This window comes from Triticum aestivum, chromosome 2A (assembly GCF_018294505.1).
Source record: "Triticum aestivum cultivar Chinese Spring chromosome 2A, IWGSC CS RefSeq v2.1, whole genome shotgun sequence".
Taxonomy (NCBI): Eukaryota; Viridiplantae; Streptophyta; class Magnoliopsida; order Poales; family Poaceae; genus Triticum; species Triticum aestivum.
Window position 1 is genome coordinate 139,746,969 of NC_057797.1, and position 13,661 is coordinate 139,760,629.

At 45.5% G+C, this 13,661-nt stretch overlaps 1 protein-coding gene and 1 pseudogene across 2 annotated transcripts; one reads left to right on the forward strand and one right to left on the reverse strand.

Moving 5' to 3' along the window:
• Window positions 1–317: 317 nt before the first annotated feature.
• Window positions 318–2,735, reverse strand: LOC123188016 (U3 small nucleolar RNA-associated protein 18 homolog; annotated as a pseudogene).
• A 208-nt stretch (window positions 2,736–2,943) lies between these two features.
• LOC123188015 (nuclear transport factor 2) lies at window positions 2,944–9,301 on the forward strand. Of its 2 annotated transcripts, XM_044600043.1 has the most exons (11): window positions 2,964–3,109; window positions 3,685–3,794; window positions 5,378–5,427; window positions 5,507–5,644; window positions 6,315–6,621; window positions 6,686–7,002; window positions 7,136–7,316; window positions 7,408–7,529; window positions 7,605–7,670; window positions 7,920–7,983; window positions 8,425–9,301. In XM_044600043.1, exons 3-11 carry the CDS (start codon window positions 5,380–5,382, stop codon window positions 9,072–9,074), a joined length of 1,893 nt encoding a protein of 630 aa, XP_044455978.1. In that variant the 5' UTR covers window positions 2,964–3,109; window positions 3,685–3,794; window positions 5,378–5,379; the 3' UTR covers window positions 9,075–9,301. The 2 variants fall into 2 exon arrangements, with proteins under 2 accessions (XP_044455979.1, XP_044455978.1); XM_044600044.1 differs by lacking the exon at window positions 3,685–3,794 and having other exon boundaries at window positions 2,944–3,109.
• The last annotated feature ends 4,360 nt before the right edge of the window (window positions 9,302–13,661 follow it).

A 13,661-nucleotide genomic window follows, 5' to 3' on the forward strand; every position in this document is an offset into this window, starting at 1 on the left:
GGGCGTCCGCGCCGGCGAGCCCGTCGCTCCGCGCCGCGGCGAGCTAGATAGCCCCGTAGATCTCTGGAGCAGAACGCTGGCGTCCAAGGCACGCGAGCTATCCAACCTAAGAATCACAGACCCGTTGAACACGGTGAGAGCATCTACTCACATCAGTCATCAGCTAGAAAACATAGACCCATATGCACTGCTCCTCCATCTTTCCTCCAGGCAGCCACACCCAAGTACCCACTTTCAAAACGGTGTGCAGAAATTCTGGACTCAACAGGCAGCCGCATATATACAAACACTGAACAGGTAGCAGTTCACAACTTGCGTGCAAAAAGAACAGACAAGGCGTTGCATTAAACATTAAACATCAGTGACAACACCACTCAAATCAAAGGGAAAGGGGCTAAGAGGAGTCACGCAGCAGATGACAGTCGGTTTTCAGGAAGCAGAAAAATACAGTGTCAAAACTGAACTCTCCAGGCGAGTCGTCCTAGGCGTTCTGATAGTGGCGCAGCTTGTACAGCAACACTTTTCCACCGGCGTGTCCGACAGAGAGGAACCCGCTGCCCGGGCTGAAGTCCAGGCACCGGGGGTACTGGAGGCCGAACCGAGGCCCTAGCCAGTTCTGGAACACGGTGAGAGACGGGACGTGCACGAGCCTCATCCCGTTCCGCTCCTTCCCTGAGCTTATCACCAGGACCTGGGCGTCGTGGTTGAACTTCATTTGACCGATCTCGGTCGTGAGGTTCTGGATTGTCTTCAGCGGCTTCCCCTTCCCGCCGAGGAACTCGTCCCTGCTGTACACGTTCACGATGCCGCTGCTGGAGCCCGTGGCGAAATAGGAGCTGTCCTGCGAGGTGCAGAGAGAAAGGCCTGTCAGGGAGCCCTCGTCGGTAGCCTAGTGCATACATTTCCTCGTTCTAAGATTCCAGTGGTAAACATGGCCATCCCGGCCACTGCTTAGTAACTGATTCCCACCATCCGCAAAAGCCAATGAATGCACATTTCCGTTCATCTTCAAGGTCCCAATGAGCTGCTTTGTTTTGGAAGATATCAAAAGAATGTACCCCTCGTAAATGCAATGGTTTCTGAATCAGGTGATATACTGATATCTCAAAGTTTTCCAGGCTTTTCTAATCACGTCCGGTCAAGGGTCCAATCTTACTAACAGCAGCTTTCACCAAATCAAATGAGTAGACGAATTTCCTCCTGCCTGAAATGATCACTTCAGAGCCATCAGGTAGAAAGGATGCCTTGTGAACCAGACAATCCTCGATATATTCATATATATGCTCTGGATCTTGGGGTTTCTTTTCCCGTCAATCTGGAAAAATCTCAGATGTTTATCCAGGTCAGCAGCAAGCATCAGCTGCCCATTCCTATGAAACTGCACGGAATTGATAGGACCACTGGATGGCTCCTGCGCATTAGCATCAACAAGCCTTGAGAAGTCCAACATGTCAGGAAGAAGCTTAGCAGTACCCCTGACAACAAGCTCATCGTCGTTTCGAAGAATATTGTCGACTCCGCTGTCCTCATCGGATTCACCGTCGTACATCCCAGGACGAAGAGCTTTACGGTCCATATCTGCCCAGCCGGTAAAGGGGTTCAACTTGGCATGGTGACCACGCAACCTAGCTTCATACTCTCTGCCCGAGATCACACGCTCATCAGCCTCCTTTCTCAACTTCATCAACTTCACTGCCGAAATCCTCCTCATAAACAGGCAAGTCATCCTCATCGTTACCGGCAGACTGATCCATGAAGAACAAAGGACCATCCCTGTCATGATCCGACACCGCAGCCCCAAGCTCAGTGCCAAACTCCAGTGGCGCATAGATCGGCCCAAACAGTGAACTCTCCAGCTGCCTCATCTCCTCCGCCTCTTGATTCTGCTTGGCTTCCAACGCCTTGGCCTTCCTTTTCTTCAAACCCTTATTGTGATCCTCCTTAGCCCTCTTTTGCTTCCTATCCTTACTGTGTCTCTCTGTCTTGGGTTTCCTTACCAGCCTCTGCATCAAAAGCAACGGGTGCCTCATCGCCATCATCATCGACTCCACTTGTCTCCATTCGGCGCTTCCAGGGCGCATTCTGGGATAGCAAGCTCATCCTGACCCAAGGAACAGCCTGCTAAATAACATCAATAAATGAGACCATGCTAATCCACAAATGTACAAAGCTTCTACTAATTTTGCAAGTTAGGGTAGTGAGGCCTATGACCCCAGCCAAAATGGTGACCACCGGCACACAATTTGGAGGATCATCAGTTTGGGCTTAATCATTCATATCAGTGTGTGACTAATTTTTGGAACGAATCGCTGTATGACTAATAAAAGCTCATACCTCGAACACCGATGTCCAGTTGTCCACTGCTGCGGACGGGGTGGCGACAGCAGGTCAGCAGGGACGCGACGCCGCGACGAGATAGAACAGGGTTGGCGGCGATGTAAGCGACGCGCGCGAGAGGTGTGAGGCGTCGGCGGCGGCGCTAAGCTAACGGCTGCGGCGGCGGATTGGAGGAGCTTGGATGCAGGCCAGAGCACGAGGTAGGCCACCCAGGAGAGAAGAAGAGGACGTACGGGCTTGGTGGTGGAGAAGCGACTGCGGAGCACGCGGAGGGTCAGGTGGAGGGCTGCCGCGCCGCCGTCAAGAGTGAGGGAGGGGAGCGCGGCCGCCGCCGCGCCGCCAGGATAGGAGGGTTCTTCTAGAAGAAAAAGAAAAAAACAAAGACTAGCAACATCGGGGTCGGAGCAACAAAAGGTCGGTCGGACTCGTGGGTCGGACCGACGGAGCCCAGCCGCAGCCCGAGCGTGCTGCGATCGGGTCCGGTCCGAGTCCGACCGCAAGCTGCCGAGTGAGGGCCCAGAAGCCAGTGAGACGCAGCGGGAACATTCGCGACCCGTCCCCCACCCCCCAAAACCCTTCCCGTTATAAACCCCCTCCGACTCCTGCTCCTTCCTTTCCTCTCTCTCTCTCTCTCTCTCGCTCCGCCTCCTCGATCGAGTCCAGTCCAACTGCCCCGCCCGCCCGCCACCCGCGCCGCCCAGCCGCTCCGCTAGGGTTCGCCCGCCCTCCCGTGGCTGTCCGCGGCGGCGGCGGCCCGTGCTCCGTCCGGAAGGTAGCGCCCCTCTCCCTCTCCCCGCGCGCGCGTCTCGATCTCTCCCGTTTTACGCTTTTCCGTTCCGTTCCGCCGGCTCTCGGCTCGCCCGGTGCGCGCTCGTCCTCCCTCCTCGTCGTGCCGCGGCTCGAGGGATCCCGTGGGCCTCGTCGGTCTGCGCGGGGGGTAGGGTTTGGCGCGGTGTAATGCTGCCGGTCTGGGCGGGTTCCGGGTTTAAACCGCGTCGTCTGGGGATTAGCACCGGGCTGTTCTGGGTTGTTTGTTGGATGTAAATTGGTGTCGGAGCGGCTACGGACAAGCTTTCTTGTGGCTTGTGCGCTTGGGTGAAGGAAAGGGACTCCCTTTGACGACAGAATTGACGTATTGTGTGGGTTGCTGGCTGGCTGGGGTTCACGTAATGATGTTTTGTGTGAAAATGCCATCTTTTTTTGTCCATACTCTCAATCGCTATTAAACTGATGTTGTCCGTTGACTGGTTTGGAGTATCAGGACACGGTGTGCGAAAATGTCATCTAATGTATTTTCTTGCTGTGGTCATTAGATATAGATAGCTTATGTGTCTTTTGTGGTTTCAGAATTTTGGTGGGAGTGCTCCATCATGGCACCGAGCTGCAGAGACATTTAGTATTGCTTTTGCCTCGTGGAACATTCTTTGTTTGCATTGCAATTGGCTTACGTGCATCAGGTCTGGTGGATGGTTCGACGTGTAGTTTGTTCATTTTGTTATCTAGTTTACTGTTTCAGTTCTGAAAGTTCAATCATTTTCCTGTTGTGAGTTGTTTTTTCCTATATGGATGCTACTCTGAACGGTAGTCGATTTTCTTTGCTTAAAGAGGTTGTAGCTGGCTTTTCTGATGATTTGATTTATTTCCAATGTTGATATGCTCAGGTTGAGTCTGCTGAATAAATGGTTATTGTTTTGTGTGATGATTGGGAGAAATTGGGAAAACAATCATGAGCTCAAGTTCCAAACGCTGTATCCAATTTTTCTCAATCTGATAGTTATTGTCATTGGCTATATCTGGGATCTGATAGTTATTGGCATTGTTCCAAGTTCTTATTTTACGCTTTCCCTGCAATCAACTTGGCTTGCTCGGTGCACGCTTGTCCTTGTCGTGGCGTCGTGGCGTGGCTTTTGTGGGTTTTGTCGGTCCATGCGGGGGTCGGGTTTGGTGGGTTTAAAACTGTGTTTCTGTGAATTAACAACGGATTATTCTGGGTGGGTTCTTTAATAAATTGGTCTCGTAGCAGTTTGGACAGGCTTTCATGTTGTTTACTTGCTTTGGTGAAGGAAAGGACCTCCTTTTGACGAAAAATTTGATGTATTGTATGGGTTGCCGGCTGGGGTTTACGTAATGGTGTTTGTTGTGTGAAATTGTCACCTTCATTTATTAAACTAATGTTGTCTGTTGACTGGTTTGGAGTATTAACAGCCTAGCACTGCTAATGGAATGCAATTTTTGCTGTGGTCATTAGATAGGTAACTTATGAGTCTTGTAAGTTCTCAGATTTTGGTGGGGGTGTTTCATGGCACTGCTGCAGACATTTGGTATTGCTTTTGCCTCGTGGAACATGATTTTTGCAATGCAATAGGCTTATGTGCAGCTGGTATAGTGGGTGGTTTGATGTATAGTTTGTTCATTTTGTTAGCTAGTTTACCATTTCAATTCTGAAATTTCAATCATTTTCTTATTGTGAGTTGGTTTTTGTATATGAACGTCAATTTTCCTTTGCAGAAAGCAATTAAAGCTAGCTTTTGTGATGGTTTTCTAATGTTGATAAGCTTAGGTCGAGTCTGCTGAATAAATTTTATTGTTTTATGTGATGATTGGGAGAAGTTTGGGGGACAATTATGAGTTCAAATGCCAATTGTTGTATCTGAAATTTCTCAATCTGATAGTTATTGTCATTGTGCTATATTTGTACCAATTGTCTGTGGCTACAGTGATATATGTGATACATGCTATGTAAATTGTGCCATTAATTCATGATGGACAAAGACCACTGTGATACAGAGTTGATAGTTATTTGCCAATGGTTTAGGTGTTTGGAAACTGTAGGACCTTATAGATGGTTGCTCAGCCAATCACTGTATTTTCTTTTGAGGCAACAGTTTGTTTTCCTGCAACAATGTTTACAATTTACTGTGAACCTTTCTGATTAACTATAGTTTTTGAATAGCTACAAACTTTTTATGCTGCTCGATCGTCACACAATATTCATTCGTCTCAAAACATTAGATACTAAGCAGTGTCATATATTGTGCAGCAATGTCTACACCAACCGGGAATTTCGTACGTCCTTTTCATCCGGATGTGGTACTGTTTTTCTCCATCTTATTTATTATTAATCTAGAATAATAGCAGTATTGCTAAACATGATTGGTCTTGCTGACAGATTGGGAATGCGTTTGCTCAACAATACTACAGAGTTTTGAGTTCGTCACCAGAGCATGTCCATAAGTTCTATCATGATGAAAGTATCCTTGGTCGACCAGATTCTGATGGTCCATTGACATCTATAACCACTACATACGTAAGTTCTCTGCAGTACAGCAGTAGTATTCTATGATCTTACTATTATGTATAAGGTGTATAGATTAAACGTGATTAGGTGGAAACTAGAATTCAGGGCACACGTTCACTTATTTTATGCCAGAGCTTGTTTTCGCCGATGCTATTGATGGACTTCACTTCTACGATTTGCCACTTAGAATAAGAATAGCTTGAGGACAAATAACAGCTAGTTTGTTTAAGGGTAGATTTTGCTAGCATGTTGTGATCATCAGGCTGCTTTGGCGTGGTAATTCACAACGGGATACTACTTCCATGTTCTCATGTGGTCTCCTACGCAGAGTGCTTTTTTTACTGTAAATTCGGCAGGTAGTAGTAGCGGTAGTGGTGGTATTTGTGCAGTTAATCAAATCTATAGGCCACACGTATTGATGAAAGTTGGTTGATTAGCTAAAGGGCGTGCATGCCAATATGTTCTGTAGGTAATGTTTCTCCACTACTATTATTAAGGATAATCCATGTAATATCATTTGCCTGCAGTAAGTATAGTTTTTCCAGCATCTCTTATTTAATTTGTCTAATATGTATTGTATAATCAGCTACATGGTCATATCACTTTATACATGTTACTTGTTTATCCATGTCTAGTGACCTGATTTGTTATAACTGACTTGTTTCATGTGCTTGACCAGGCTATCAATCAACACTTCTTATCTACAGATATGAAGGGCTGTTTGATACAGTTGGATAATGTAGATACTCAGCCATCCCACGGTGGTGGTGTGCTCATTTTGGTTATTGGATCTCTTACCATGCTTGATACTGTGAAGCATAGATTTGTTCAGTCATTCTTCCTTGCTCCACAAGAAAATGGAGGCTATTTTGTTTTGAATGATGTGCTTCGAGCTGTGCCGGAGATGCCATTGGCTGAGACAAATGAAGCTTTAGTTGACCATGTTGATGGAAACACTCAGATTGCTCCATTTCCAGCTGAACCAGGTAATGGAATTTCATCTTTGAACTGATCGTTTCATAGCTTGCTGACATTTCAATATTTGACCAGAAACATCTGTCAACGAGAGCATGGACCCAGAGCTTCCATCTGCAGGGAATATTTCCACCAATGGTGAAGTCATAAATCCATCTGCAGAGACGATTCCTGTGGATGCTGAAGTCATAAATCCATCGGCAGAGAATATTTCCATCAGTGATGAAGTCGTGGAGCCATCTGTAGAGAGTATTTCTAGCAAGGAGAAAGTCATAAATTCATTTGGAAATGAAAATTCTCAAATTAAGAATGATGCTATTAAGATACCTGAGGTAGCACCTACTCCTGCTTCAGCTCAGAAGGATGTTATTAAGAAGACTTATGCATCGATTGTAAGTTTCCTCTTGTTTTCCTGCACTTTCCCCCACTAATTGTACTGCCAGAATTGAGTGAGTTTTGAATGTGGAATAATAATTAACTCGATGTTCTATGCTCGCTTACTGGCTTCTGTGACTTGCATTATAGGTTAAGGCCACAAATGAGAGTATACCGCCAGCACCCATTACCAAACCCAAACCCAAACCCAAACCTAGACCAAATCCAACAGTAAAGAGAGCTGAAAATGTGGAGAAATCTTCGTCTGTTCCTGCAAAAACTATGCATGCAGCAGTTACTGTGCCTCCAAATGACCAAAATATTTCTGATGGTTGGTGCTTGGTGCTTTCTCCATCTGTTTTGTAGAAAATTGAAGCACATATCTTTGTTGGACTGAACTATAACACTATCTTGTTCTGCAGACCAAGGGTATTCAATCTTTGTGAAGAACTTGCCTTGGAATGCAACTATTGAAATGGTTGAGGCTGAGTTCAGTAAGTTTGGTTCAATCAAGCCTCGTGGTATACAAGTTGTACACCGTCAGGTTAGTTAATATTGTATGAATGTAGGTTTGGTTTCCATGAAACATATGCTTGCTAACATTAGTTTTGCATTGCAGATTGATCGGTTCTGCTTTGGCTTTGTTGAATTTGAGTCTGAAAAATCAATGAATGCAGCAATCGAGGTTTGTTCTCCCAGTTGATTTTGTCAGCTCACGTTATTACTTCACAAGTTAAATTTAGCTACGCTGCTGCATTCTGTTTCAGTTTATGCAACTTTAAATTAGCTGGAGCACATTTAGCTACATTCTCTAAAATAGTGGAGGGCTAATTGTAACTTGGCCTACTACTTGTCCATCGTCGTTTCAGCATTTTAAGTATCTGCACGATGTTGCAAGAGCTCTATAACTAATACTCGTTCTGACTTTTATTAGGCATTTAAAGTTCGTTTTGGCTCGTATGTGTCTTACGTCGAGGAGAAACGAACTCCAAAACGAGGTGAGCGGCATTATGATATCTGCTCATCATATATGCAACTAAAATAGAATGATTTCTTCCATAGTTTTAGTCCACCTTTCACAGGTGGACATGTCATATGCAACCGTTGGCGTGTCCTTGCTTTCCATCTAAAAAGAAGTCCTTACTCTCAAAAAATTAAAATGCACAACTTTGTACTAAATCAGCAACACTTAATTTCGAACAGAGGGAGTATAAGATAGCGCTGGATGGTTAGAAACCAATTAAATTGCAATTTGTTTTCCTCCCCATCTCCGATTAAGTTATGCTGCTGATAACTGATCCATGTGTACTGTAAATGCTGCGTCCTTTGTATATTTGTTTTAGTTTAATTCCATCGTTGCAAGTCACATTTTTGCTGCTTTCTAGGCACATGCTTGTATTATAACTTTCAGTTCTTAATTCCCCCAAAAAAACTTTCAGTTGTTAATGGAGTCACCCATAGTGAGTACAATGGCAATGCTCGGGGCAGTCGGGTCCTGCCAGACAGAGGTGGTTACCATTGCGACAACTTCAGGGGACAGGGAGCAGGCTTTGTGAACAATGGCAACTACCGTGATGGCGACAACTTCAGGGGTCAGGGGCCGAGCTTTGGGAACAACAATAACTACCGTGATGGTGAAAACTTCAGAGAGCGGGGAGCGGGCTTTGTTAACAATGGTAACAACTACCGTGATGGCAATAACATGAGGAATGATAACAGAAATCAGAACGAGTACTCAGGCCATGGTCGAGGACCGCAGGGGAATGACTACCGCCAGAATGACTCCCGTCAGAACAGGAATGACTACCGTCAGGACGGGAACGGCTACCGCCAGAATGGAGATGACTACCGCCAGAACAGGGACGGCTACCGTCAGATCGGAGATGGCTTCCGCCAGAACAGGGACGGCTACCGCCAGAACGGAGATGGCTTCCGCCAGAACAGGGACGGCTACCGCCAGAACGGAGATGACTACCGCCAGAATGGGAACGGACACCATCAGCCACGCCCCGTCCATAACGGGAACGGGAATGCTAATGGGAGGCCTGGCCGCTTCAATGGTCCCAAGCAAATAGCCGTTACCGCATAGTGTGTGCAATCCAGCAAAGTAGGAAACTAAACTATTCGCCCATTGATACTGTTTCGCACCTCATACTCCTTTAGGAATCTCTGAAATCATCTGCATTCTCTCGCATGTTCAACCTGATGATACCTCGTATCGGCTGGTGCCTCTTTTGTGGCTGGTTGCTGCCCGCATTTTCAAATGCTCTGACCTGTAAACATCATGCGGAGATTTTATATAGATGTGGTTTGGTATTTGTGCGAATTCTAAATCATTGACGCCGTTTGGTGTTAGTTTCTGGGGGCTTTAGCACAACTCTTTTATGGCAGGCTGGAACTCGCTCGAGGATGTGTGTTATGTTGAGTTGTTTGTTTCTCTCTTTCAGTTTGTTATCTTTGGTTGGCGTTTCTGAGCTCATGCCCCTTGCAAGCACATTAGTTTCTTCTAAAGTGTTACGTCAGCTAAAAATTTGCTCTTTCACTTACGTTCGCTGTCATGTGTTGCTGGGTATACCTTATGATCCAATCTCGGTTCCTGTAAACATCACTATTCAATCAATAACAACCTGAAGTGTTAGGACAGCCGGTCTTTCAAATGCGTCAGCACAAAACAAAGCATCATTGGCGGCTTGTATCTTGTGGGGTATATCTCCAGGATGGAGGGGGAAATAGTTGCCAGTTACCAACATCATTAATCAAAGATCCAAAGAAATACACGAATGAACTCGAAAAGAGAAAAGACGGAGCCAAACCCTGCTGTGAATATCAAGGAAAAAAACAAGCAAAAATCGAACCATAACAACACAAAACAACCAAACCATAACAGTTTGATGGTGAACAAGTCACCATATATGAATGTGCTAAGATCGCTTGGTCAAGTAACGACATTGGATCCTATGTGAGTCAAGTTCATCATTTAAGCTCTTATTATAGTGTGTGCACTTTGGATCGCATCAGTCCATCAATTGAACCATACTCCCATAAATTTGATATTTTACCTTGTCATTGTTGTAGTAGAGATTTGAGTCATGAAATGTTCGAATGTATTTTGTCTTTGGATTAGCACCTGGAAGATAGATTTTTCGTCGGGAAATGCACTTTCAATGCTTGCATGGTTAGTAGCACAAGGACAGAGATATCCAGAGGACATAGAGTTACATCACAAGATTATATAGTCCATGGATTACATAAAAGCATAAGTCCTATGTGCATGCATGTGTGGAAGAGTTCATTGCTCATTAGAGGCATCAATGATATTGAGTTCACCCCTCAAATGACAATGTTTTCTCATCGACATGTCAACTAGTTCCTTGTCAATTGTCATATGTTCGAAAATAATGGCACCCTGAGTAACATGATCATAAATGAAGTGGTGGCGGATATCGTTATGTTTGGTTCTTGAGTGTTGGTATGGGTTATGGGCAATTGTTATTACATTCTCATGGTCACTAGAAGTGGAATAAGGTGGAGAGAGATACCACAACATCCAAAGGAGTTGATGATTTGATAGAGATGTGTTCTACTTGGCTATAGGGAGGCCGAGTTTTATTTCTTGGAAGAACTGTAAACAATGAATCTACCTATGAATTGGCGAGTACTTGAAATTGACTTCCTTTCAACCTTGTCACTCGCACAATTTGAGTCAAAATAGCCTATAAGATTAATGAATGACCCCTTTGGGAATGACGACGATGCCGGTGGTGGTATGAACTGGACGGTGACCAACGTTCTTCGCGTACAGAACAAGGAAGAAGCTTTGGGATATGACAGAGGAAGTCAACATCCTAAACATCGGTCAAAATTATCCAAAAATTGAAATGTTAGTTCCAAAACCACTCAAGAAGATTTTTTAATGGGCTTAGAGATTTGAGGGTAAATATTATGAAAATTGAGTTCACGGGAATACGGCTCCACTGAGTTAGATTTGGGGAGCAACTAATTGGGGGTAGGGCATCTCCAATGCTCACCCCCGGGCATGGTATCCATTAGTGGACTGGTGCGGACTAGTCTGCGGACAATGATGCGGGAGCCGGCCATCCAATTATGTCTGCATCCATTTCAATACAAATATGAATAAACTAGATAAATTTTGTCAAACACGACAGAATTCAGCAAAGTTAGGACATAATTTACACAAACGGGCGATATTTCGTCCATTTAACTAAAAAGTAGAAAAATGCAGGAGGATAACTTGTACCGGACGGTGACCTCATACGCGTGGCGCCTTGGCCTACCGCAACGTCGTTACCGTTGGTGCCGCCGTTGTTGTCGGAGTAGTCCTAGCAGCGGAAGGGTGCAGCGACGCGACATCCTTGCCCGGCCACCAACTGGCACTCGCGAAGGAGCCGCTCTGCTTCTTCCTACGCCATGCGGAGGGCCATCACGGCCAATGCTGACCCAGGCCGCGGTGCCCTGACGGCGAAGGAGGTATTGCTTGGCAACCATTCCTCGCCAATCTTGGGGAGCTCCAATTGAGGTGGCGATGCCGTCGCGCATCCGTCTTTGCAGTTGTGACAGACCGTTGGAGGGTCTAGGCCGCCGCCAGGTCAGGATCGTCGCGGACCCAGGCCAACGTCTCGTCTGACTTGATGAATGTGGAGCGGCACACCGCGTTTGTGCCACTCTTGCCTTCCCGCCCTATCCTCGACCGACACAATGGCCCAATGATTTTATTGAGCGGTTGAACCAAGTTTTATTCAGCAAACTCCACAAGATGTGGGATACAAAGCTGGTTATGGGATTGGTCAAACCAGACGTGACGTCCCAAACCCAGCGAGAGTGCAAACTTGGCTAATCCATGTGCCTCAACATTGACGACACGACTTTCAAAAGTAAAAGTACACTTTAAATGACTCGTTATCCTATTAATCTCGCCAATGATGGCTCCATTCTCTCCTTGACCTTTTGAATTAATAGCCGCCACCACCTCCTTTGCATCTGATGCAATCGCCAAGTCGTGAAGATTAAGATCTTGTGCCAAGGCCAGAGCCTCCCTGCAGGCAATCGTCTCCAACATGACTGGGTTATCCACACCCTGAATAACTAGAGCAGAACTGCCCAAAAAAGTGCCATTATGGTCTCTGCACACAGCCGCTGGTGACCCACCCCGTCCTTGACGGCAAGCAGCATCTACGTGAATTTTAGAAAGACCCAGTGGGAATTTTGGTCGCTGGATGTCCAAATTCGCTTGACGCCCTTGCCCTTGCTCCCGAACAGCAGGTGGTCCCTTGATCATCTCAAGCTCGTCAATGTATCTGTTGATAAAAGCATGGGTGCTATGGGGGCTCCGAAAAATTCCTTCATGAATTGCTTTCCGTCTTGCTCCCCATATTGCCCAAAGGGTAACTGATAGCTTGACAAACAGAGCATGTGGAATAGACTCCATAAGAGTAAACATCCAATGTTTAGCATTAGGTTCAGTTATGGCTGCAAGTTTCTGGGCCAATTCTTCGTCGACCAGCGCCCAGGTGCACCTTGACATTGTGCATTCCAACAAAGAGTGCCTCCATGAATTCGGGGAACCACAAATACCACACAAATTCGAGTTTTTCATGTGTCTATGTGCCCTGACATCATTTGTGGGTATAGAATGCTTTGACAATCTCCACAAAAACATCCTCACCTTTGCAGGCACCTGAACCTTCCACATTCTTTTCCATGCTCCCTCCTCCTTGGATGAACTAGACGAACCCTCCCGATTTTCTAGCGGATAACCCACAAGTATAGGGGATCGCAACAATTTTCGGGGATAGAGTATTCAACCCAAATTTATTGATTCGACACAAGGGGAGCCAAAGAATATTCTCAAGTATTAGCAGCTTAGTTGTCAATTCAACCACACCTGGAAACTTAATATCTGCAGCGAGGTATTTAGTAGCAAAGTAATATGATAGTAGTGGTAACGGTAGCAAAAGTAATATTTTTGGTTTTATAGTGATTGTAACAGTAGCAACGGAAAAGTAAATAATCGAAGAACAATATAGGAAAAGCTCATAGGCAATGGATTAGTGATGGGTAATTATGTCGGATGCGATCGATCATGCAACCGTTATAACATAGGGTGACACAGAACTAGCTCCAGTTCATTAATGTAATGTAGGCATGTATTTCGAATATAGTCATACGTGCTTATGGAAAAGAACTTGCATGACATCTTTTGTCCTATCCTCCCGTGGCAGCGGGGTCCTATTGGAAACTAAGGGATATTAAGGCCTCCTTTTAATAGAGTACCGGACCAAAGCATTAACACATAGTGAATACATGAACTCCTCAAACTACGGTCATCACCGGTAAGTATCCCGATTATTGTCACTTTGGGGTTAACGGATCATAACACATAATAGGCGACTATAGACTTGCAAGATAGGATCACAAACACACATATATTCATGAAAACATAATAGGTTCAGATCTGAAATCATGGCACTCGGGCCCTAGTGACAAGCATTAAGCATAGCAACATCAATCTCAGAACATAGTGGATACTAGCTTGGGATCAAACCCTAACAAAACTAACTCGATTACATGATAAATCTCATCCAACCCATCACCATCCAGCAAGCCTATGATGGAATTACTCACACTGAGCATCATGAAACTGGTGATGGAGGAAGGT

Coding starts and splice junctions, on each gene's coding strand:
- LOC123188015 (XM_044600044.1), top strand. CDS start 5,380: ATGTCTACACCAACCGGGAATTTCGTACGTCCTTTTCATCCGGATGTG. Junction 6,622..6,685: donor TCCATTTCCAGCTGAACCAG/GTAATGGAATTT, acceptor ATATTTGACCAG/AAACATCTGTCAACGAGAGC. Junction 7,530..7,604: donor TACAAGTTGTACACCGTCAG/GTTAGTTAATAT, acceptor TTTGCATTGCAG/ATTGATCGGTTCTGCTTTGG.